Here is a 26,178-nt window from a genome sequence, read left to right as displayed (position 1 = left end):
ACACAGGGATCAGGGAATTACGTCCTGACTACCCTGCGGTTCGAACCCACGCTCTCAAGTGGCAAGCTTCTACGCACTAGGGAGAGAGGGAGGACGAGAGAGCTAGAGAGGGAGGGCGAGTTCGCTTCGACGAGGAGGGAGAGGGCTAGGGCGAGAAGGTTTCAATTCGGTGAGGAAAATTTGACGAGGAATTAAAACTATATATTTTTAATAATATATTAAAATAAATTATGGGGCCCCACCCAAAATGGACCTAGACAAATAAGACTACAATTTTATTAATAGTGGCATTTTTTATGACTTTTAAACCCCTAACATCTTCTACCATATAACACAATATCTTGAATGTTCTCTTATCTATTCGAAGTTCACTAACGATACGCAAGTATTGAACACAATATCTTCTACCATATAACACAATATCCGTTTATCCTCTCTAGTTTTTATTTGACGAATCCTACTTCGACGATATGCAAGTATTGAAATTTGATAAAGTACGATAACCAAACAAACCATGAGCATTTCATACATATTCCACAAAGTGCACATTAATCTAGTTCTTCTATGGTTAAACGGTAGTCGTGTCATGTTTATCTACATACGATGACAAATTAAACACAATTCCGAAATTAACTTAGAAAAAATCATAATTCCAAAATCACTCGGATAAAAAGATTTACTTACATATATTACAATTTTTTCCCGATGGCAGCAGCTTCGATTGGAAGGAGGAAGCTTCGATACGAAGGAGGAAGAGAAGGGGAAGGGGGAGAAGAAAGGGAGGAGAAGGAGGAAGGAGGAGGAAGGGGGAGAAATAGTTTCGATGACAACAACTTAATTCAGTTGGAAGGATGAAGCTTTGATGGCAGCAGCTTTGGTTGGGAGGATGAAGAGAAGGGGAAGGGGGAGAAGATGGCAGCAACTCGGACCACCGAGCAAGGAGGAGGAGGAGAAATAGACGCCGAGAAGAAGGGGGAGAAGAAAGGAGGCATGATTGAGAGGAGGAGAATGGAGGAGGCTTGGGCGGGTGGAGAAGAGGGGCGGAGAAGAGGCTCGTGTGTAGAGGAGGCTCAGGTGGAGAAGTGGCTCGGATGGCTTAGGGTTGTCCGAAAAAAAAAAGAGACGAAGGAATAGGGAGGAATAAGTTTAGGGAGGAAGAAATAGGGAGGAATAAATTTAATGATAACTTAAAAGGAGGGTTATGAAATCAGGGGTATCAAATATTTATTCTGATTCCTACTAGTCTACCAAGCAACAAGAATGATAATAAAATAGATTTCATTTCCTTTTCAACATCCTAAATCCACTTACCAAGCATCTCATGATTTTTCAATATTAAATAAATTGTTCATTGAATTTATACATTTATCTTTAAAAATAATCCGTTCCAAATATCTAATCCATTAAAAATAAAAAATATTATAAATATTAAATTATGGATAAAATATTATTTTAATATTTTTTAAAAAAATAGGAATATTTGTGTCCTTTTAATTTACCCATCAGCATGAAATTTGTGCGAGATCAAGTTGACCATCACATAATTAATGGGTATAAATTGAATACCAGATGCAACTAAAAATTTAAATAATAATAATAATAATAATATTATTATTATTATTATTATTATTATTACGAATGAAAACGGAAGAAAATAGAGGGGAAGAGAAAATTAAGATGGAGATCAATCTAATTCCTCGCATTCTTAATCCTAACCCTAATTTGTAGCTTCCCCGAGATTCCCCGAAGACCAATGGATCCCCTCCTCCCATCGTTGGAGGAGCGTCAGCTTCTGGTCTCGTCCTTTCTCCAGATTGTCGTCGGCCAGACGACCGCCATCGCCACTCAATTCCTTCAAGTACGCCGGCTTTGTGCAAAAGTTTGTTTGTGCTTGTGTAGTTCTCGATCAGTCAGTTCCTCTCTCGGCGTTCCCGTTTTGTTCCCGATTTGATCTGTGAACTCCACACAGGAAGCAAGATGGAATCTTCACGACGCTATTCGACTATTCTTCTATGTCAAAGACAGCGGTGGGGTTTCATCGCATTCCATGCCTCCGCCGACCAATGGAAATCTCAGGTGAGCTTGGACGGATGCCGCCCATCAGATTTAGTTCAATATTGGATTTTTTTTTCTCCCGAAAATTTTGCTTCCTGCAGTGAACTGGAGAGCTCTATTGGCAACATAAGTTTTGTGCGAGATGATCCAGTGGATGAAGCTCGACCTTCGTCGTTAGCTAGGTATAAGATGATTTCTGGTTGATTCATAAAATATCCAGTTTCATTTACTTAAAAAAAAAAAAAAATCAAATTACAGTCTTTTCATTCACAAGTTGAACCATTTAGTTAGAACTTAGAACGCCCAAAATGAGTCTTAAATTTGGTGAACAAGTGACATTTTCAGTGCTCGAGTAAAAGATGAATGTGTGCTTTCATCAATCTTATTTTTCAGTCAGGGAAACTTGGAACTTATTAGTTTACTTATTGCATTTATTTCAACTACAATGGATTGGAAAATTCATCTTTTAAAGTTGTCAGATTGGCAATTTGCTGTTAATTCTGTTCGAAACTTGATTCAGCCTGCCAAATGGAAGAAAAATATTTTGGCCAACATGTTCATCTAGTAGTAACTATATCGTATGCATCTCCACGTTCATAACCGTGTATGGTTGATATTCAAGATAATTGAAAAAATAATGTACCTGGTACTTTTGTGGAATGAAGAGAATCGAATGGAGTTCTAGATTCTGGCCAAATGAAGTTTTTTCTGTGAGGATGTCTGTTTCTAAGCTAGGTTAAAAACTATTCAGTAAATATGAAACTATATAACTTGTGCATATTCTAACTAGAGATCAAACAAAGAGAAGTTTAACCTTATTCTGAAGAATTATATATTTCTCGTGACAAACTAAACAAAAACCTGTAGCCTTGGTAAAGATATTCAATTATATACAAAAAAATATCAAAAGTTCAATTAGATTAGATTATTATGATCAAACACGGCTATCAATCAGTAACGTATTGATAAGACTATGCTGTATGTAATATTGCTAATCTTGTCCTTTTCCTTCATTCTACTTCAGGCTTCAATCAGGTCAAGTGGTTGCACCCTGCAATGATGATTCAGTATCAAGACGATCTGCTGTGCGGGGATCAAAAGAAAGTGCACCGTCAACGGTGAGTTCCTCCCATGATAAGCTTGCTTCTCTACCATTCAACTTGATTTACCAAGGGGACGTCCGAACAGGTGTCATACTATGAATTACCATGTTTTCTTAGAAATTTTACTCAGATCCATTCGCTAATTTTTTCTAGTGGTTTCAGGGAAAATCTAGGAAACATGAATTAGTTATTTGCAAGTAACAATTGATTGGATTCAGAAAATGCATGTATATCTAATGAGAATGACTTATAGTTAGCATGCTTGTCGTCTTGTACCCAATTTTATTTTATTTTTTGTTCCTTTCGCTTACCCTTCATCCACCAGGTTTATCATATGCTAGAACAATTTTCGTAGGCCTTTTTTTATGTTAGTAACATGTTAATATTGTATGCAAAACATCGTTGATTTATTTATATCGAGAGGGATTACAACAACAAGAAGCTTCGGGTCTTGCTTATTTGAGGCTAGCTATATAGATTTTCTCTTCAATGAACTCTACATGGGTCTTTTGATTCACATTTAAACAAATCCTGTGAGGTTCTCTTTTTTCTTGCTTTGATTATCTCACCTTCAACTATAATTGTATTTCTTTTCTAGGTTTCTCTTCCATTTCCAGAGAAAGGTTCAACGGCGAATCATATGTCTCTCTGTCAGAAACGTCCAAGAGAATATGATTCTGTGTTCACGAACATACAAGGTATTCAGACCGTGTTGCTTACTATAGAAAATCGGTCATCAAGTCGAACAATTGGGTTGCTTATCGTAATTCTTGCATCATTTTTGTTGTCGATGCATACCTAAATCAACTATTGAATTTTCATGTTTGCTTCGTACATGATAGACACTGAGGATCCTTCTAAGAGGCAATGCCTACTCGACAATGAACCTAACCGGGATAAAAATGGTGGCGCCTTCTCAAGTGGAAAGCTGGCACATCGTATTCTCCCGGAAGAACCGAAGGATACAAAAGAAGTTTGTAGAATTCGGATTCGTCTCCCTGATGATGGGCGTTTTATTCAGAGGAACTTTCTTCGAACTGACCCAATAGAGGTAGTAGTTTGTTTATCAAATTTCACTCACTCCTTTCCTAACATGAATTCCATCCTCTGCCATGCAGCTTTTGTGGCCTTTCTGTTCTTCGCTTCTAGAGAATGGGCAAGGCCACGGCCGCGGTTTCCACTTCACTCAAGCCATTCCCGGTGCATCGAAAAACCTAGAATACAATAGCAACCTAACTTTCGAAGAAGCGGGGTTATCAGATTGGGTGGTTACCTTGGTTTTGGATTGAAAAACAGTTTGTCAACAAGGAAGGTTTATGTAATGTCACCTTGTGCATAGCCACCAAAATAGATTCTTGTTTTCGAAGTTGTTTGGTCGCATTGAAGCCATGGGTCGATCTAGACCTGACGAGCTCGATTGTAAATGGCCAAGTTCTTCCAAAGCTATTGAATGACACTGGAATGGATCAAAACTTTTAAGTTTACTGTTTTTTTTAAAGAAAATCTATTTCTTGATCTTTGTTTTCTTTTTTTATTCTTCAATACTTTCAAATAGGAACACTAGTGTTGTTTCGATACATGTTGATATCATCAGACTCTCAATACACAATATAATCTAACTTTTTAATATTATTTCAGTTTAAATTTTTAAAAGTTTAATTAATTTTAAGTCATATAAAATCGGCATAAATAACATTATTAATATTTATTATACATTGATATTGAAACTTCATTTAAATTGGAAAAGTTGTTAATCTTCATAGTTTTGTTGCCCTCACTAATTTATTTTATAATATTTAAAATTTAAAAAATAATATAAATATCATGTATGCAACAACAATGTCACAAATGAGCAAAGTCAAATTTTTAATAAACAAACTCGATAAAAAAATAAACAAGCTTAAACACATTCAAATTCGACTCATTTACCCCCCTACGATTTTCATATGAAGTATTATTTAGTAGAGATTTTGGCGTAATGAAAGTCCTATATTTCATTAGTAAGGATTTGCCCTAAAAATTATGCAACTCATCCAAGAAACTGAGAGCTGTTTGTATAAACCAGTATGCATTGAACAGTCTCCAATATTCTTCTTCTACAACATGGAAGCAATCAGTATTGTAGTGATTGCAAAATAAAGTTTCACGAGGTTGTTCGAGACCAAGTTCGGGGGCGATGAATTTGTAAAAATAACTCGAAAAAATTTGTGACTTATTAGTATATATGCTTGGTGTAATGCACCTGAAAAGAATCTGGTTCTGCAGTCATGCTGCAGCTGATTGCTCCTCGCCAAGGTTGTTGAGTTTCAGAGCTTGCAATAGCTTCGGCCAAGATTCAGAGATTCCTCCAGGCAGCTCGAACTCCAAGAGCTTCCCGCGCTTGCGATAGAACTCTTCTACGGGTTCGCTCTGCAAGGATGAATGATCATTTTTGATTGAAGCCTAGGTTAAAAAGAAGCAGTTTAACAGAGTATGATGATGGATTTTGGTCCACAAGTCTAAGGAATCAGTATGTGTATATTTGGTTATAAAAATGAACTAGCAACAAAGATTTCCATGAAATTGCGATCATCAATAGTTATTCCTTATTCCATTGCAGGGAAAATACATTCCGACTCTCTCATTCTCAAAAGAATATCTATTCCTAAGATGGATCAGGCATCAAACTAAGCGAACTAGACAGGTTGAGTGAACTACACAGGGCAAGTGAAGCAGAGAGATAGTATGAGTCGTGAAAGGGCCAAAAGGACCAAATGAGCCAATTGAGTGTACTCACACTTGGAATGAACTCTTTTCTTACCATGAAGGATTGATATTTGGGAACCGGACGGGACTCAATCTGAATCTAGCTCAAATGCTCTTGGGTCAATTATAAATCTATTCTTACCTGCAGCTTAATTCACTCTTGACTCTCCCACATATCCAGTAGTTAAGAATTCCAAACCTTGCCCTTACGCATACATTCAAAGATAGATAAGAGGAGCCAATGACTCCGCCTAGATATTGAAATCATGTAATTGAGTTGCTGGTGCCCTATAATATCCTGAAGTTCACAAGAATATGCGAGTAATAACTTATTTTGTCCATTACTTCGTCTAGCAATAATATGTGTTCTCAATAGACTAAGCTGTAACGAAGTTTTGAGAATGATGCGATGAAGTAGATTAAAACAGAATTTATATGAATTAAGTTCCTCCATATGTAACCATAAATTAGATGTGAAACTAAGCAGTGATGTAAGGAATTTATGCATTACCATTTCATGGTATACGCGCAACCGTTCTTTCACCACCTCTCTAGTGTCATCTGCTCGAGTAATGAGCTTTGACATACAATGTTCGGGAGGCAAAATTGGAGCCATAATTATATCTGGTCTCCCATTTTCTCCCTTGATATCAATGGAGGCAACATTAAAGTTACCCCCACATTGGCTGCAAATTCTTCTCCCGAGACACTTTGTGAGCAGTATATCTTCTCTGAGTCTCAGGTTGACAACCAGGTCAATTTCTGTTACTCCCCCTAGAATTTCCTGAGAAATAGAATTTCATGTAAAATACTCTAAAAAATAACAAGTGGTGATCATAACAATTTAATCACTAGTTTTCAGAGCATGAAATTATCTCTAAGACACTAAGGATTCTGCGAGAAATGGTTATAACCAGAAAACATCAATAAAAAATTTACAATATGTCATTAAAACAAGTATAGGGGAATCGTGGCAGAACAGAACTACCATGAGCAAAAGACAGAATTAATGAGAACCTTGAAAAGAATAAAATTATCCAATTGTACTGAAAACTTCTATAAGCAGCTTGTAAATTTAAATTGAGAAGTGCCCCAAAGGGTGGGGTAACACAGGTTTTGTTAAAGGAGATTAAGTTAGAAATTTAGTATCAATTAAGGCGACTTGCTTTTAGAATTTGGATTGTTAGGCAAAAAAGCTTGTTCTGGTTAGATTTTGTGCTGGGGTCTTTTCATGATTCATATACCACAACATTTAGGCCAGAGAATTATTTGCTTGGATGTAGTGATTTGTCAGTAAGTGATTAGAACAGAATTTCCCCTTGTCTCTCTTTATTTCTCCACTCAATACTCATGTGTGTTCATCTAGTCTGGTATTTTGAATTAGAAGGAAGATTTCTCTGAATCCAAGGATAGTGGAACCAAAAAACTAAGTCAAGTCAAGACAAATATCAGAAGGTTCACACAATCTAAGAAAACAGAAAGAAATATTAGGAAAAAGAAAGATCTGATAAATCTATATGAATATGGGGATTCAGTGCATCGGCTATTTAGCAAGAAGTTTCCAGCCAAGTTTAGCTAGATAGAGCTGTTCTGAATACCTAAAAGGCAAATCATTTAGGAAATATCTACATGATATGCAGTTTAAATTAGTCATACCACAGTGTTAACCTTCAAAATCTTCTAGGCAAAGAGCACCTTAGAAGAAATTTGTTACCATTCTAATTGCCAAATGTTGTAAAATAAATGCATACTAAAGTGCCATTTTTTGTGGAAAAAAATTAGATATACAGCCAAGTATTGCAAAAAAAGGCTTTGAAGAAGCAGCAATTGGTAATAAAATGATGCCCTTACCAATTAAGGGGAGAAAGTATACGATACACTAATTTCATAGAAATTTAAGTCTTAACTTTGCTATTGTACTCACTGCTTGTCGTGTTGTTCGAGGAAAACCATCAAGAATAAATCCTGATTCACCTTTATTTACTCCATCTTCTAGACGCTTGGATAAGAGATTGATGATAATCTCATCAGACACTAAATGTCCTTGATTCACAATTTCCGCAAGCTGCATAGTTAGATTGAGATGGTGTAAGTCACATAGAATCACAGACAGCCTATACAAAGTGCATTGCAAAGATAAACAATCACGAATTGATTATATATAAGTATTGAATAGTAGTCCTGTGAAATAAGTGTGAACTTTCTTCTATCCAATACAAAATCATAAGAGAGAATGCATCTATCCAGCATGGATGCATAAGATTTAGAAAGATAACATAACAAAGAATTCATTCAATAGCTCACTTTTTATCAAAGTATTTTTGTAGTGATCATTTTCCCTCACTTTCGAGCATCCTTCATTCTCAATTTTTCATTAAAACATGTAGAAAAATGAACTGAAACTGCAAAAGTATGAACAAGTATAACAAATACGCCAACTTCACTTCATAATTAGCAACACTCACACTCAAAATGAGTTCATAAATATCCACCTAAGTCATACCTATTTACCACATGCTAAATAGCACCAGTCACATTACTCCGCTAAGACAGTTCAATTTTATACCTTCATTAGTATTTCTTATGAATGTTGCATCTACACATCTTATCTTACCCACAGGAACACAAAATTTCTTCCCGTGTACTTATGTAATTCCTTTTGTTTGCACAGGAGAAAAACATTTATTTGTTCTTTCATCAATCTCTTTGGGTGCAATTGTTCCTTGAGGCTTAGCAAACTGAGCAAGTACTCTGCAATCCTAAAACAGGAACAATAACAAGTTATCCAACCATCTCATTCAGGCAAGGGATCAGCCATAAGTGCATTGCAGTTTGAATTGATGAAATACATTTCCTTTATTCATGCTCCAAGAAGAATGGCTCCAACGAGCTCACTGCTTCCAGAGGCATATCCAGCAACTGGCATTGTGTGTGAATGACTATTGAAGACCAGAGAACTTGAAGAGAGATTTTTTTTTCTTGTAACAGTTCTTGTATTGCCCGAAAGCCACGAGGGTGAGAATTTGATTGTATTTCTTCATCAGCTTTGAGAGAAGAGCCTAAAAGTGTTGAGAGCTTCGTCTAAACATTGTGTACAATATTTGCATATGTATTCTTGTATTTTTGCTCTCCTATCATAGAGATTTGGATTCTCTCCTTATGGCATAGACTTAGGTCCAAATTCATTATATTGCTCTTGGTTTGAAATTTGTTTGCTGTTGTTGAAACTGAAGGTAACGGATTCAGATGACAGATTAAGATATCTACCATATAGATGTTGACCATACATTTTTCGGTTTTATTAATTCCAACAAGTAGGGCTACAGTTGATGTAACATCCTCGCAAGCATGGTATGTCACAAATTAAAGAAAAAAATCGCACCTTTTCCATTCAAGATATCAAATTATACTTAAACTCCTTCTCAATTAGATCAAAATCAAGCTCAAATCCTCGCGATCTAGTTGAAATCACTCGTAAAGCAAATCAAAAGCCAAACTAATACCTGTTTAGAGAGAGGTCCAGAGGAGGCGAGCTCGTCCCTGACGAGATCCCCTGTGGCGATGTGAGGCACGCTGACGAGCCGAGAGAGGCGACTGGCATAGGTCCCCTTCCCGACGCCCGGGCACCCTAGGAAGACCCACTGCACGCTCCGCAACCCGGGATCGCTCGACGAAGACGAGGATCCCTTGTGGGAAACGCTCGGGCGACACCTCATGTCCGAATCGGAAATCTCCGACGACGACATCCACCTCACCGCCTCGCGTACGTTGCGCGCGGTCGCGCGTCTCATCAGGCGGGTCCGGGCCGCCATCTCGCCGCCGGCGAAGGGTGAGGAGCTCAGATCGGAAGCTCCCTTCCCTTGCGTGGATCCAGACGTACAGCAAGAGGGCGAGAGAAGGGATCGGATGGAAAGGGAAAGGAGAAGAAGGAGGAGGTGAAGGTGGTGGAGCGGAAATTAGGAAGAAGAAGAAGAAGAAGGGGGAAATTCTCACGTGATTCAATTAACTCGGATATTTTCAGCTATATATAGTCATTTTTCTTAAAAGGAGAAGTTTCATTTTTGCACCCCAACTTTTCCAATATTTTACTATAAAATTTTGAAAATAACAACAACAACGAAATCTTATCTACTAAATGAGATCGACTATATGTATCCTTTTACGTCATTGAATTCTATCTCCTATTATATCATCATCTATATTTAAATTAATTTTATCTTATTTTATTATTATTAATCATTTTTTTATTTTTCTCTTCCTTATTTGATATGTGAGTTTGTGGTAGTCAAATTTTGAAAACTATTTTACTTTATTGATAAATGTAGTAACTATATCCGATGAATTGTAATATAAATATATATTATTGCTTATAATTCTAGTTTGTATCCCATAAGGTCAAAAATGAATTAAATATTCATGAACAAATTTGATATTTCAGTTTGATTAGAGTTTTTTTATATTCATTCAATATAAAGAAGATGATTTAAATGAATAAGCTTAAATACATGTGTATTCAACTTGTTAATATTCGTGAACAATATTCATGAATTATGTTCATCAATAAAACTCTTATCAAAATACTAAATAAACAAAGAAACTTTAAAAATAAATAAATAAATTTGTATTATCAAGTTCAATAATCATCTAAATAAGTTTAAAATATAAAAAATTTAAACAATCAAATAAACTTGAATAGAGAATTCGAAAATATATAAACAAACTAAGTTCAAGTTAAGTGTAAATCAACTCAAGCTCATAAAAAATATCCAAATCATATTTAGACAATCATTTTAAGGATTTAATTCATTTTAAGCTCCACTTGACTTAACTCAATTACTTTATTAAATAAACTTAAATACCATATAGTTAATTTGATACAATTTGATGTGTTTACGATCCTAATATCCGAAGGCCTATGACTCTTCTAAGTGTTACTCTTGAAAGCACATTAGTTTTGTCCTACCTTAAAATGAAGAAGCATCTTAGCAAAATACAAGTATACTCTTTGACTTTTGAATGTTTTTCCTCTTAATCCATCTTTTAAAGCTTTTAAAAAGTCTTAGCCCTTCATTTTGTCGATCAATTGATTATGATTGACTAAATAACACTAAATCTGAAACAATTAGTCTAGTTCCATAAAAAATTTTTATTGATCATCAGAATAAATTAAGAAATATTCATAGCGGACAACTCAACAGTCCAATATTCATTATTGGGCATCTCATTTAAAGAAAAAGTCTATATAAATACATGAGAGGTTGATAAGCTAATTGAATATAGGAGTAGTTGACTATTTTTTATAAGTATTACCATCTTCAATATATTGACAATTACCTTAGCTGACTTTCCACCTACCATCAATCAAGTGTTTTACTGTAAATCCTAGGTCACCAATAGAGTGTTTTACTATAAATCTTGTCTAAGTTATAATCTCTGTCATATATATATATATATATATATATAATTTTAATGAGTAGTTGAATTTAGAATGTTAAATTGATGAGTTATTACTTCCCAATTTATCTATAGAAAATTCAAGTCAACTTAAATAAAAAAGTACATTTACTACAAATAACATATGTTGTTTCTCCAAATATAAAAAATTCATAATCATAATTATTTTAACTTTGCTAAAACATTCAAAATAATCCATGTATAATTTTAAAAATGTTTTCTGAAAATATTAATGTTAAAGTACCTTTGAAAATTTTATTTTATTTTTTAAAATGAAAGGAAAAATATATTTCAGAGAGTTTTTTTTTTAAGTTACTAAATGTTAGGAGTATTTTACAAAATCATCCTTAATCATTGGCGTGAAAAGTATGAAAAGACTCGAGTCAAACCCTTCGTTATCAGCAGTCGTGTCCACATTTGTTACCTTAACATTTTAAGTGCCAAAAAATTAAAAAAAAGCCCTTTACTTTCCTTGAAATTAGTTTTTTAATTCCAATAAAAAAAACTTTTTAAACTTAAATAAAAATAAGTATAACAAAGATTTAACTTTCTAATTTTATATATAAATTTAAGTAAATTTTATTTAACTTAAATAAAGTTTAAATAAAACTATGGATCACATGTAACTTGAAGGGTATAGGTATTTAAAGATTGAATTTTAAATTTGATAAATTAACGGATAAATTTTTTTTTAATGAACAATTGACTTGAAAATATTAGATTTGATAGATCATTTGTTGTGATCACTTCTCAATTTATTCCGATAATTATTGAAAATTTTCCATGGAATCATATCAGTAATTAATTGGTATAAATTGGATATATGATTAGTGCCAACTACAAAATATAGATGTTAAAGGGTTGTTTAGGTAGTTTTGAAAACGAAGAGTGCCCATTTAAAACATTCCTCCACCTGTTATAGAGCCACGTGTCGTGTGAATGGGAAGAATTGCGTGCGAATATTTGATTTTAATCGGTGCAATAAATTCGGTGGATTGTTTGAATTGACGGGCCCTAAACACGCATCACGAACCACGCCGTCCATTAATTTAATTAATTAATTACTCAATTAAGGAAATTTTAAGCGTGGATGCTTGGGCATGCTCAATTATTAATATTATTTTTAAAAATATAAATTAGAGCGATTATTCTAGAAATTCACAATTGAATTAAAGGTGAAAAAAACATTAAAAGGAGATCCCCTATTTTATTGTTATCCTTAAAAATATAATTTTAAAAATGTGTAATTCTATATTTATTATCAAGTTAAAAATATTTTTTTAATAAACTAACGAGAAAACTAAGGTGTAGGTATTTTTATCAGTGAAAAATGATTAATCACGTAATATAATATTGAATCTGGGATGATCGATCTAATCTCATAAAGATTTCCTATGAGTAGTTAGGATAAATTGAGAAATCCTCGTGGCGGACAATTAAGAAATCTAGCATCTATCAGTTGCACGTCTTATTTAGAGAAAAAAATTCTTTAAATGTGTCATAGTTAGGAATGATATTTGTATCTTCATTTACTTGAAGATGGTCGACTCGATCCTATAGAAATTTTTCATTAGTCATTGCATAATATACTAATGCTCTATATAGAGGAGGAGCCTTGGCGTAACTATAAAATTACTATTGTATAACATGATGGTCATATGTCTGAGTCATATAAATAGTCTTCTATAATATAAGATAAGATGGTGTATGATAAACTTTTGTCCATGATCTTTATATTGGCAGATATATCAAATTACCCTTAGTATAAAGAAAGGGAGCTTAAACTGATAAAATTATTATTATATGACCTTATGAATTTGAATTGCAGAGAGCAACCTCTTAAGAATAGAGATCAAATATGGTGATCCAAATTATTATATATGATAGCAATTTGATTAAAACTACTCAACATTATAGTAGTTTTGGAACTATTATGATATATTGGACTAGTGGAGTAAAAAAGATAATTTTCAAATAAAATTTAGGATGGGACGCTGTTTCAGCTACTATAATTTATCTAATATATCGGAAAAGTCTAATCCATTGCCCGTTTGCAACAGAATATCTAACTTAAAAACCCAAATCACACTCATTACATTATTGTTCTTCCAGATGTAATGAAATCTCCAAATGAGTCCCAAATGCCTTTAAATCACTGCGGTGTTATATACATCAAGAAGACAACATAAGAAGTTGTAGCTCAAACTGATGCAGCAGCATTCATGATCCATCAGAGGATTTCATATAGAGATTTCAGTCCTGGAAATCAAAATGCCGTCACTGTCTGCGTAGAGCCACTCGCCGTCACAGATCCTCGTCCCGGCGATGTTAACCGCTGCGTGCCTCTCCCCGAACCCCTTTTTGTTTGCTTTCATGGGGTGAGAGCCCAAGGCCCTCACACCGATGTCGCACCCGTTGATCTCGTCCACATCCCTGATGCAACCGTTGACCACGATACCGGCCCAGCCGTTGTTCTGTGCCTGCTGAACCGGGTTACCTCCCAAGATGGCGCAACGCATGCTTCCTCCTCCGTCGACAACGAGAACACGGCCGTTGCCTCTCTCCTCGAGGAACTCACGGATGAGGACATTGTCCTCAAAGACCTTGAGAGTGACGATGGGACCGGAGAAGACCTGCCTCCGGCCATAGATTTGGAAGATTGGTTGGAGGGCCCGGAGCTCGCCGTTCAGGATTAAATGTACATTGGCATCGCATGCTTCAGCAGTTGCTAATGGTAAAGCAGACATTTTGCTCAGTCAGTATCTGGGGAAACAAAGACAGTTATAGGGGCGAGTTTTGGGAAATACTAACAAACAAAAATTTATACAAACTTGCACAATTTACATGGTACAAATGTACAATGCGATCAATCTACCATGTCAGCCCAGCCCGAGAAAGCCAACTGGCCCATCGGTCTGTTCAAAAGTTTACTTTCCTGTTTCATGTTGGGGAAGAATGTTTACAACATTGAGTTTAATCCCTTTCACTATATCTACTTCAACCGTGAGATGTTTCGCGATAACCTGCTACCACTGGTGACGACGATAAGCAGGCTCTGAACAATGATATCATCTTGCAACATTCATTCCCTGTCTGCCGATCGCTAAGGGAACCTCTCCTGATGAACAACAAGCTTATAACCCAGTTGACTTGCTAGTTTTAGAGGTTTCATCAAGGACTTCTAACTTAATGATTAACCTTCATCACAAACTGAGAAGATCAACTGCGTTATAGGCTGGTTTGAACCACCCACCTAGTCCCCTATTCCCAGGTCTAGTATAAATTTACTAGAATCATGTATTGGGGAAACAAATAAGTGGGAATTAGAATTCAATTTTCATACAAAATTGAGATTCAAAAATGCTATCGAATTGATCAGATTTGTGTTCAAGAATTCAAAATCAAATAGATCTACGTTCCACAAGTCCACAAGAAATGAAATTTTGATTCTCTTTTTCCCACTAAAACTCCAACAGAAGATTTGAAATTAGAATCCTTGAGAATTCATTTCTGATAATTAGAATTCTTATCCTATAGAAGAAATTGGCTCAAAGCAAACTCATATCACATACGACATTTCTTCATCTTGGCTAAACAACTAATGCGAAGAAAAAAACTTGTATCAATGTCATGAACTTGATAGAGGTTTTTTTCCTTGAAAACTACCAAGAAACACTAAAGGACAAGCAAATGGACAAAAAGCATAACCAGTGCACCAAAAATTAACTTTTAGATAATTTTGATAAGGCAACATTACTCTTTTTTGTGAACTCTACTCATGTCAATATTGCTAGTTAAATATAAATAGTTCTCCAAAAAATATTCCTTAGTTGTTAAGCGTTGCTAGATAAACTCTAACATCTAAGTTTGGGTTTCTATTGAGGAAAAAACATATATACTCAGGTGAGGATGAAGATTGCAATGATGAAATATTTAATTATTAACAGGCAACTAAGATTTCGATTTAGTAACTTGAATAGATTATTCTTTAAAAATATGAGCTACCAAAAATATATGTACAAAAGTTGTACTAAACTATTAATGGATAACCACTAAATTCTAACCACAAATGCATTTGCAAGCTAATCATTTTATGACGAATGTTAAATTGAAAAGGAATAGTAATACAATTACCCTTGAAGATATTGCAAATGATCAGTAACAACATATTAAAGATAAATCAAAGGCGATAACATACTTCTAGAGGCTTTTGGCACTATGGCTCTCAAAAATTGCACAAGTGGTAATTAGCATCATACTAGATATAAACAAGTGGTAATTAGCATCATGCTAGAGATAAACAAGATAAAAAAAGGGGAAAATAGTTATACTACTGCCCTTAGCTATTTTGACTAAAAAAGTAAAAAAATGAATAAAAACTGCCTAAGAATGGGCGTATTCCCCAAGCTACATATGGATGAGATTCAAGATCACACAGACCAAAGCTAAAAATCACTAGCTCTTATGGATTTCCTGCGGAGTCAAAATGGGCAATTGATCGTTGCGGTCAGAAAACAGCGTGATCGAGCAGCAGTGAGAAAGCGACGACTCCAGATTTACCTGCCTAAAGATCGCGAGATCGACGAGAGAAGGGAGGGGAGGAGAGAGATCGAGATGCTTCGTACCTGATGCAGATCGAGGGCGGAGGGAATCGAGCTGATCGCGAGGGAACGAGGGAGAGGAGTGGGCGAGAGCGAAGAAGGGGAAGAAGGCTAATATGGTAATATGGCGGAGTGAGGTTGATGCATTTGGCATATACACGGACGGGGATTGGTCAAGAGAGGTGGGGCCCGACTCCAACACAAGAGATTCCATTCACCCTCTGCTTTCTCGCCCGAGAAAGTTAATTGAGTACAAATGAAACGCGGGCCTCAAAATGAGATTATATATATATATATTCCCCCATTAAAAAGGTATTCTTTATTTTATTTTAGTTATTATAAAAAAAACAACTTAAGGAATATGGAAAGATACCTTATCGCATTTTTCATCTTAATACTTTTATTCTAAGTAAATTTGCTCAAATTATCTATTTATCATAATATTAAAATAATTTTAATTAAATTAGAGTAATTTTGTTCTACATGGTAGTAATTTTAGTCAAATCTACTATACAAAAGATATTTTTAAAAGAAAATAAAATAAGACTTTTATTTTTTATTTTTATAAAAATAGTTTCTATTTTTATTTTTATTTAGGCATCACTATTTTTAAATTGCACACATTCAAATGCCATGTCTCACCTCCCTTTGTTGTTGGTGTACTCAGAGATCCCCCTTTGCCTCCTAGACTTCGTCTTGGCCTCATGCACTCCATTGGGATCAACTTTGGCTAGCATGATCATTCGATGAGAAGTCTCTAATCTAGATGGTGCGAATATAGGACATGATGCAACACTAATTTTTTATTTTTTACAATGAAAGTTAAATAGATCATCATCAAAACGCACAATAATATTCAAGTGACCGAACATGTATGATTCTATTAATAAAACTATTTTTATAGTTTCAATTTTATTATATTTTCATATGAATACAAATAACTTATTTTTTTTACTAGACCTTTCAAAATCTAGGGTCGACATTCTTCATACATGAATGACATGGCAAGATAGTGTTCCTGATGGTAAAAGATAATTCGCTCGCCTCAGTATCTCCGTAGCAAGATAGTGTTCCCCTCCTGACTGCCTAAGATTTCCTTCAGCTTCTACCTGCGTCATGTGTCACCATCCTTTGATCCCTATCTATGTCAGGTCGGCCAATATTCCATAGCCTCAAAGTAGTGTTCCATCGCAACAACAAAAGGAAGGAGGCCTTTATAGATCAATAACGAATGATACCATTCACAATCGAGGTGAAGATTGGGAGCAAGGTGGTGACGACGACAAAGTGAAGCAAGAAATCGACCATCGTTATAGCCTACTTGTCGGATTCAACCTATCACAAACAATCCAACCTCGTCGCTCAAGGTAGAATTATGGTGCCATAAAAACACACTTAGCAAGCTGAAGTTTCAATACAGAGAATGATTTGAGAAGACACAATTACCCACAAATAATTCATTTCTTCTGTGTTTACTTTAATTCCATTTCTTTAAAAATAATTATTCTGTTCTTGTTAATTTCATTTCCTGAGAGCATGATCAAGCATGATATGATAAAACAGCAAATGAATTGATCATTTTCTCCCTCTCGTGCAGCAAATAAACACAAATATATGATCAGAATTGGGTTGGTGAAGCATAACCTTGGAAAGGAGGTTTCTTGTAACCTTGTGCCTGGTTCACTACTACTACTATTTACAGCTCCTCTTCTGATGGTTTCCCGACCGAACACTCTATCGAGAAAGCTGGGAAGAGAGGTTGTGCAGAATTTTGTGAGAGAATCTTACATAATTGAGTTCATTAAGTCAACCTGTATTAGGAGGTCTGTAGCATGTTGGATCCGACTGCAAGTTACTGCTGCTTCCACCAGGTGTGGTGTAGATAACCTTCAAGAATTGAACATTTCGGGGTGTTTTGAAAACATAAAGGGTGTGTTTAGAAAGAAAATGCCGGCTGAAGGAAGCAACAAATGCATAGAGATGAAACTTACATGTTTATTCAGAGGTATGAGGCTGCTGAGAAGCTCATCGTTTGCGGATACTGGAATAGGAGGTATTTGTTTCAATGACCCAGGAAGTTGGTTCATTCCTCTAGGTAGAGTATTTATTCTGAAGTATGTTATGTTTCGAAATTATTGTCAACAAAATGTGCGTGTAGAGACAGAAGGTAGAACAAAGGGAAAAAATGATTACCTATTCTCCGCGGTGGCAATGTTGTTTCTCATATAACGGAACAAACTTAAGTTGTTTTGCATCTGCAATTTGAGGACATAATTTTAAGTGACCAAGAATGGCAATGAAGATAAGCTGAAATTTGAAAAGAATGATCAAGACAACAGCATGTCTTTCACAGGACTTTGCTCAAGGCATCAAGGTACATTGTTTTTTATTATTGGAAAACAAAAGTAACTGGGCGAGCCAAGGGTCATCTGAGCTTCAGATGCATTGAAGGTAAAAGCAGTGCACAAATGAACAACATACAACTACGTCGTTAAGTGTCAACATTTCACACAGTCTTGTTGAAGAAAGATATCGATATGCAAAACAAGACAATGTTCAACTGCAATTAAGGTACTCTTTGGTTTTTTGATCTCAGGCCAGAAGGCATGTGGATTGTTCTCAAGGAAGGAGATTTATCTCCTACCTGATTCTTCTGCTCCTCCTATCATACTTGACCTATTCATTTCAGATTCATCTATGTAGCTTTCACTTGTGCTGTTCATTATGTTTATAAAAGACAAACACATGTTATTATCAATTTATCGAATGCATATTCTATTCCATCACATGAGCTACCAAAGATTTGAACATTGGTTTCAATGGTCAAATTTTTAAGGGATAGATAGACTTAAAGACTTTTGGTAGAGGCAGAATAAGTATGACAGTTAAGGTTAAGCTTAAAAGCATTTTTGATGATTCTCTTGTCTATCCATTGGTAATATTCTTCTCACCAAGGATTATATTATCATTTATTTAGGTCATACGCCAGGGCCTCTCTAGGACTTGATTTCTATTGTTAGTGTGAGAGGAGATTAGAAATCTCATTTGTTTTGGCCCAGTTTTCATCCTTTTAAGGTTTCATCATCGAGTGGACATCCATAGGTTTGGATCAAACTTTCTAACTTGTGAGGTTTCATTCTTGCATAGAGCTCTCTAGCATGTGAGGTTTCATCACACGTGATTGATAATGATTGAATTCAGTTGTACTTTTGCGAGTATTCAACATCTATTCACCCCTAATCAGGCCATTGGTCCTTAACACCTACTACAATTGAAACTACAAAGAACAATAACAAATAAACTAAGAAAATATACGCGATCAAATTAGTCTAAAAATGATGTGAATAAAAAGCCAACTATAAAAAGGAAAGAGGGTATAAGATAACAAACCATGCCTCCCTCAAGATTTTGTGCAATTGCTCTTAGACATGTTTCATTTTTTATGAGAATACTCTTCATTTCTGCATCCAAAGCAGCAAATCTAAGCAAAATAACAATAATAATACAAATTATATGAAAGCTCATGAATTAAAATGAGAAGAAACAAGATGACTTTGACATGCTGTAGCATACTTTTGGTAATAATTAAAAGATTTCAAATCTACACAAGCACACTTAGAGGAGCTTGAATTGTTGCTTTTGTTTGTGATATTGACCATAAAGCACTCTCTCTCTCGAGAACGATGGTTGAATAGATGATATAGTATTTTTAGGGGAATGGGAGGTCATTGGCAAGCAATATATTTAGTATTAGAGTCTATGCAATATTAATGTACAAGGTAGAATTTAGATGGAAGAAAACATCAAGAAGTATAATTTAGATGGAGAAAAAAATAGTCCAGATGAAAAAAGATGTGCAGGGAATGGTGTTTTAATGAGAACATAATCAGATCATCATGAGGACATTTGAAACAACTATATTAGTGCTTCAAGATGGCCTAGATGCCAGTGAGAGGACACTGATTGCCAGCCAAACAGGTAATACATAGAATGTGTTACTGCACCAGAACAGGTAACACAAGTAATACATTAATGAAAGAACAAAAAGTGAAACATAGAATGCTTCACAAAATACCATTAGCAGAAAGCATGTGTAAAGGAAAATTGAAATTAAACCTGACTTGAGTTACTATGGAGAAACATGTGGAGCTCCAAGTTTTTTCCATTTTGATGTAGTATCTTGAATCCTAACTAATGGACTAGCTCAATTATTATGTCTATTTTAGCTTCAAATGCATTCCTAATCCACATTGTTCTAGTCAGAAAAAAAAAATCTAGTCAATATACCTAAGGATTCCCATGGTTATGCACTAAAAAATGTGAAAAGGCTTGTGTGTGTGTGCAAATGTATAGTCAGAGTACTGGTAAAATGTAAATGAAGGATTCTAACGCATTTCTGTCAAAGGAGAAAAGTGAAAACTCAATAACTTTTGATAAAATGTAACAGTACAGTACGTGACCTTCAGATAGAAGTTGATCATGGATGTTCAAATGATGCATTGTTAGTAGATCAGGAGCCATAGAAGTACTTGCTGAGGGAATGCCTGTCATCCTTTCCTAAAACATCAAAAGAAAAAAGAAACAAGGCTGCAACTTATTCAATGACAGCACAAGCTAAAAATGTCAATGGGCATCCAAGCGCTAAAGCTTCACAGTTAATATCATACATGTCTCACGAAGAATATATAATCCAGGTGAGAATAATATAAATCAAACACTCAGATTTTTTTTAAATACACACACACACACACATTCTCTAGATTAGTTCAATACGATCCCAATCAAGACTTTATACTGACTTCCTGTCACAAGACTCTGGGTCTAAGGGTTACCTTCGTGTCTTTCATCATTTTTGATGCATAATATTCTCCTGTCTTCCTCCTTTTTACATTTTCCTTGTTCTGCAAGAGAGGTCAATACATTGACTAATTTTAAAATCGAGTATATGAGTGGGGAAAAATTATCCATTTACCTAGCAGTTAAAGCATGCTAAGAGTTTTGCTAGTAAAATACTTTAGCTGTTTAACTCATTTAAAAATAAATGTTGTTAGTAGGAAAAATGGTCACACTTCTTCTTTGTATTGAAGTATTAGAGCAATTCACGTTCTAAAATTTTGGCGTTACTACTTTGTGTTAATATGTTTCTTGGTGCTTCTTCATGGCCATATTGGCCTTAGTTAATAATAACTGTCATGTGATCATCAATCATTCATCTACCCTATTAGCAATTGGCATTTGAAGCATGTACCGAGGTAGGTTTACCAGGGTATTAAAGATGAAAGTGTTTAGTATGCATGTGACAATGTGTCTGAAACTTGAAAAGGGAAGAAAAACTGTAAAATGTTGGTTTTGAAAGTCTCCCATACACCCCTTCCTCTTTGGTATCTGAAACAAGTAGATATTGACATGTAATCCAAAACGGACCATTAGTAACAGGAAGGAAAAAAGTATGACTAGCACTACAAGTAAAATCTAAAATAATGGGTCTGGCTTGGAGATGAACAGCTTCATTTTTCTGTAGCCAAGCTCGCTTGTTTGCATGTGCAACCCCCAGGATGCTGATAATGATAAGTGATGCCAATTGTAAGTAAGTTCAGTGAGGCAAAGTTGGCCCAGTTATAACTATTTTTGACTCCTACAATTATAATACCTACCATTTCTTAAATTCCATTTTCCAAATGAAAATATCCTCTGTAGATGTGGGTTCTTCAGACCTGATATTTGCTAACTGGAGGTTCATAGATGATCCTAGTTGAGTGTGTCTGGTAGCACAAGTTACGATTAACTACATATTAGCTCCTTTAACAGAAGTTAATCTGGATTTGATTGTACATAGCAGAAAACTATGATATTTCATTTGGCACAATTTGATATGGAGGCCAAGCAAGGTGAGTCACAGAGCAACACTAAAATTCTAATTGCAGAAATATTAAAAAAATGAATGCAACAAACTCTCATGGCCAATTCAGTATCAGTAGGTATGCTTCGCAGGTGCAACATGCTTGTGTGCCTTATGTGATAATCAAAACCTTCCAATGACAAAAGGCAAATCAGATTGTACTTAAAATCTTTCTATATGTATCGAATTGTTTAAGAACATTATTTATAAATTACAATATTATTAATCTTTGAAGCAGCAACTTTAACTTTTCTCTATTTCTTTGAAAATGAGTTGAGAAAGACATCATTCAGTTCTCATGTGGTGGTTGCCCAAGCAGATCCTCTTCCAGTTATATCCAATCACTTAGGGGGTGCTTGGTTCATTGAAGGGAATGGGAATAAGAATGGGATTGATAGAAGTAGGGAATGGAAATGGGGGTTTTCCCATTCCCCTCCTTTTACTAGGGAATGGCTCATTCCCATGTTTAGGGTAATGAATCCATGGGACTCACCACTAATCCCCCAAACCAAACACCCACTTTCAATCCCTTTCCCATTCCTCACTCTCATACCATCCAACCAAGCACCCCCTTAAAGGTTATAAAGATAAGGGTTCTTCAGCATACATATAGTCAGGTCTTCTTCCACTAACAGTTTTGAAGTAAAGAAAAATGTCAGCTTGGTCTCTTAGAAAAGGTGAGGACGTGAGGTAGAGTTTTTAACCAAAGCTTTTGTAGAAGAAAATGATTATCCCAACCAACATATCTGAAATTTTGATGGAAAGAGACTGTCCTAAGTCCTGATAATACATATAGGTGAAGCTATGGTTGAAAAAACTACCTCAAGTCGTTGTAGTAAATAAAGAAGCTTACAATAATCCATTGACATCTCAAAGCAACATCCCGTATAGTCTTCTGAGGCAGCATAGCAGCTATCTTGGAGTACTGTTGTATACTCGATTCACTTGCAAAGCTATCAAACACAAACAAATACTTGATGTAGGATGAAAGGAAAAAAAATTACAGTAAATTCAAAGTTATAGAAATTAAAATCTGAAAAACATGTGAATCTAAGTTATGCTTTGAGTACCAAATTATACAGACATAACAAAAGAAGTTCATGCCCCAAAGAAAGCAAAAGAATAATCCTGTCAAGAGAATGATTTATATGGAAGAAGATCCAGATCCAATTCAAGTGAAAATTACAAAGAATAAAAATGGCAACTTAGTCAATGTGGTGCTTCACAGTCACCATAAAGATAAGTATTACAAAAGTTACGGAGTTAGTATGCTTCAGTTGAAACAAGGGAAAACTTTTTATTTGTTGTTTACTTGGGCGGATTGACTTAAGGAGGAAAAGTAACTGATAGAAAGTTAGTATAATTATTTATTACTTTTGTATCTGCCCAATTATGGGTGAAAATGGAGGGGAATTTTTTTTGAAGTGTTGAATAATTAAATTACCCTTTTCTATGAGAACTAAACCACATTCTCCATTCTCACCTTCAACAAATTCTAGACAATGAAAAAAAACTTGTCATGCCACAACTGCATTGGCAAGACTTGTGTCCCTGACTACCGATGATAGCGTGAACATTACCAATCACCAGAAATTGCAACTGGATTTGAGAAAATTTTGATACATACCTTATGAGGCCTCTGTTTAATATATCAACTTCTCCTGGGGACCAATACGCAGGTGAACCAGAAACATTTGTAAACCTAGGCATCAGTTCCTGAAGAACAGATCCAGGAGTGTACTGAGCTTGAGTTGCTGTATCCATGTGATTGATCACACCAGAGCCAGCGCACATAAAAATGCTGGCCATGCTACTGTTTCCATCAAAAGTGGGTATGTAACCATTAACCATCTCTGTTGAGCTATCTACTGTTCCTGGCTGGAAAGAGACCATGCTAGGATGACTAAATGAAGAACCTATACTTTTTTGCTGAGAACCATTGTTAGTAGTAGTCTCCATCTTCTAATATTGCACGTAGATGATGCCAATTTATGATGAACTAGCCATAATTATACCATAACCATATAGCAAAAAGAAATCTCAAGAGACAAATGTCCAGAAAGATTCCAACACCAGCCGTTTCTAATGGCACATAGGCAAAATTTTCTCCATCACGGAGAAAATTCCACTTCGAAAAGGCTAGAAAATTACACTCACCTGCAATATAATCCAGGGAAATGAAATTAGTAAAATTCAACAGAAGAAAATACAACAATTTTATCAATCGCGAGCCTCAGATTCGAAAGTCTGCTCAACAACCAGAGACAAACTTAGTGCTTGCAAAACGATACGTTGATCAGATTCCACAAACAATTGAAGGCAATATAGACCCCCAAAACATCAATCTGAAGTTCCACACGGAGGACCTCTCAAATTTGCACCCTTCAAAAGGAATCATTTTGCCATCCATCGCATTCATAAAAACCCTAACCTCAACTAATCAGAGCCACATAAAGATTCCCCAAACAACCAAGACGAGAAAATCTCTCGAACATTAAGAAGGGGGGAAAAAGGAAACTAAAAACAGCACAAAGTGACGACGTTAAGAAATCAAAACCAGTCTCCAGTAACACCAGTGGCCAATCAATGCGCACAGACAACAAAATCCCAACGAGATTCGAACCTTTTCCTCCTTTTTTTATTCCGCGTCACTGCTTTCTCTTCTCTCCAATGGGAAGGCACAAAAAAAGGCCCCTCCTTCTCCGAGCAGAGAACGATAGCAGCGGATCTCCGGAATTCGAAAGAAGCAGAGCGAATCTGGACGCCGATATAAGAAGCCAATCCTTCCGCTCCCTCCTCCACTGCCTTTTTTCTCTTTTTTTTACCCCATGCTTCCCTCAAATCTTCTCCCGTTCGTTGCCATTACGCCTCCACTCTTGCTTCCCTTCTCGCTTCCCAAATCTCCTCCTCCTACTCCTCCTTCCGCGGTACCAGATTTCTAGCAGCTGGCGCAGTGGCCATCCCGTTCCACCACCGCCCTCGCCTTCTTTAGCTAAAGCGGACGCCGCCATCCGCCCCTCAAGTCCAGCTTAATTACGACCGCTGCCCCTTTGGCGGCAAAGACTCGAGTTCTAACGGCGACAGGTGGCATGATCACCTCCCTTCGATTCTGAAGATCCTGATCGGACGATGGGAATCGGTCGAGTTCGTTGCACCGACCGAGGGAATCTCGAATCCACACCGTACCGTCAAATCAATTTCTTAAAATTAAGGTCAAGATTCTTCGCCCTTTCCTTTTTATTCTCGCGTATTGTTACCGAACTTGTCAGTGGAGACCGAAATGGGGCCAGCGTGATTCCCATTCCGAGCACGGGTAGGTGTCGTGGGGTAGCCGTTCTTGAAATGAAATGTAAAGTGGGTCTAGAAATAAAACGGTTTGGGGACCGGAATCTCGTGTGCAAGGTAGCGGACGCTATATTTAAACCCTAGCAAAAACTTAAAAAGCACCCTTATTTTTATTATTATCAAACGACGTACTTTTGATTTAAAAATTATAAAAAAGACACACTTTATCTTAATTTGTTTTCCTAAAATATCCTTCTTTCTTAGAACGACTAATGCTATTATAACAGCTTTGGTCACAAATTTGGCTTAGGATTTTTATCTCATTTTTCATATGTTAAAATTGGACAATAATATTTTTTTTCCTCACTATCTAAATCTGTACTTACTACATCTTCTTGTTTACCTAGAATTGCTTCATCGATCAAACAACGACACATAAAGGATGACTAAGCTAGGCCACTGATGTAGATATGGGAGGGATCCAGGAACATGGCCCGTCCATATTACCTAACACAATTTGTTCATGTTATCTGACACGACTGTGTTTTATTATGTCCCTTGGCAAGGAGCAACCAAGAGTTCTAGCAAGAAACATGGTCAGCTTGTGTCCAAAGACATGATCGTGTTCCATTCCGTGTCGCGTTGAGATGCAGACAAGATTTTCGACACACAAAACAACCAATGTATGTTTTCTGACATGATCATGTTCACTTGACTTCTTAACAAGGGAGTTTCTAACAGAAAACGCGGCCGACCACTCCTAAGCACGGTAAGACTGTGTCTACTGACACGGTCATGTTTCGTCGCCGTATGTGGAACAGGTGAACTCCAAATGAGATTTTACCATTAAATTAAGGTTATTTTCCTTTTTTGCATGGTTAGGACTAGGGTCTATTTAAACTTTGTTTAGTTGTTATTTGCATACTTTTCCACATGTTTATTTAAACTTTGTTTAGTTGTTATTTGCATACTTTTTCACATGTCTTTCTCTAGAATTCTTGGTTGAAATTTCACTTTCAGAATAATCATTATCATG

General features: G+C 35.8%; 4 protein-coding genes across 6 annotated transcripts; 1 reads left to right on the top strand and 3 right to left on the bottom strand.

Moving 5' to 3' along the window:
- The first annotated feature begins 1,652 nt into the window (after nt 1-1,652).
- On the top strand, nt 1,653-4,656 carry LOC122047618 (plant UBX domain-containing protein 7-like). 2 transcript variants are annotated; one of them, XM_042609010.1, is made up of 7 exons: nt 1,653-1,858; nt 1,970-2,076; nt 2,157-2,237; nt 3,080-3,173; nt 3,757-3,856; nt 4,001-4,209; nt 4,277-4,656. In XM_042609010.1, the coding sequence occupies exons 1-7, from the start codon at nt 1,754-1,756 to the stop codon at nt 4,445-4,447; spliced, it is 867 nt and encodes a 288-aa protein (XP_042464944.1). In that variant the 5' UTR covers nt 1,653-1,753; the 3' UTR covers nt 4,448-4,656. The 2 variants fall into 2 exon arrangements, with proteins under 2 accessions (XP_042464944.1, XP_042464943.1); XM_042609009.1 differs by having other exon boundaries at nt 1,653-1,879.
- Nucleotides 4,657-5,209: 553 nt separating this feature from the next.
- LOC122047620 (probable adenylate kinase 6, chloroplastic) lies at nt 5,210-9,897 on the bottom strand. Its single transcript, XM_042609011.1, has 4 exons — nt 9,407-9,897; nt 7,828-7,968; nt 6,415-6,687; nt 5,210-5,567 (listed from the first exon to the last, which is right to left on the bottom strand). The coding sequence occupies exons 1-4, from the start codon at nt 9,713-9,715 to the stop codon at nt 5,424-5,426; spliced, it is 867 nt and encodes a 288-aa protein (XP_042464945.1). The 5' UTR covers nt 9,716-9,897; the 3' UTR covers nt 5,210-5,423.
- A 3,485-nt stretch (nt 9,898-13,382) lies between these two features.
- Nucleotides 13,383-16,107, bottom strand: LOC122047617 (putative 4-hydroxy-4-methyl-2-oxoglutarate aldolase 2). The gene is made up of 2 exons (XM_042609008.1): nt 15,983-16,107; nt 13,383-14,120 (listed from the first exon to the last, which is right to left on the bottom strand). Exon 2 carries the CDS (start codon nt 14,102-14,104, stop codon nt 13,598-13,600), a length of 507 nt encoding a protein of 168 aa, XP_042464942.1. The 5' UTR covers nt 14,105-14,120; nt 15,983-16,107; the 3' UTR covers nt 13,383-13,597.
- Nucleotides 16,108-17,357: 1,250 nt separating this feature from the next.
- On the bottom strand, nt 17,358-24,810 carry LOC122047616. Of its 2 annotated transcripts, none has more exons than XM_042609006.1 (9): nt 24,481-24,810; nt 23,485-24,014; nt 22,711-22,810; nt 20,791-20,859; nt 20,419-20,515; nt 19,349-19,419; nt 18,152-18,213; nt 17,950-18,067; nt 17,358-17,845 (listed from the first exon to the last, which is right to left on the bottom strand). In XM_042609006.1, the coding sequence occupies exons 2-9, from the start codon at nt 23,814-23,816 to the stop codon at nt 17,765-17,767; spliced, it is 930 nt and encodes a 309-aa protein (XP_042464940.1). In that variant the 5' UTR covers nt 23,817-24,014; nt 24,481-24,810; the 3' UTR covers nt 17,358-17,764. The 2 variants fall into 2 exon arrangements, with proteins under 2 accessions (XP_042464940.1, XP_042464941.1); XM_042609007.1 differs by lacking the exon at nt 24,481-24,810 and adding an exon at nt 24,117-24,418.
- Nucleotides 24,811-26,178: the final 1,368 nt, after the last annotated feature.

Source organism: Zingiber officinale, chromosome 2B (assembly GCF_018446385.1).
Source record: "Zingiber officinale cultivar Zhangliang chromosome 2B, Zo_v1.1, whole genome shotgun sequence".
NCBI classification, from domain to species: domain Eukaryota; kingdom Viridiplantae; phylum Streptophyta; class Magnoliopsida; order Zingiberales; family Zingiberaceae; genus Zingiber; species Zingiber officinale.
This window is presented reverse-complemented; position numbering and strand designations above follow the sequence as displayed.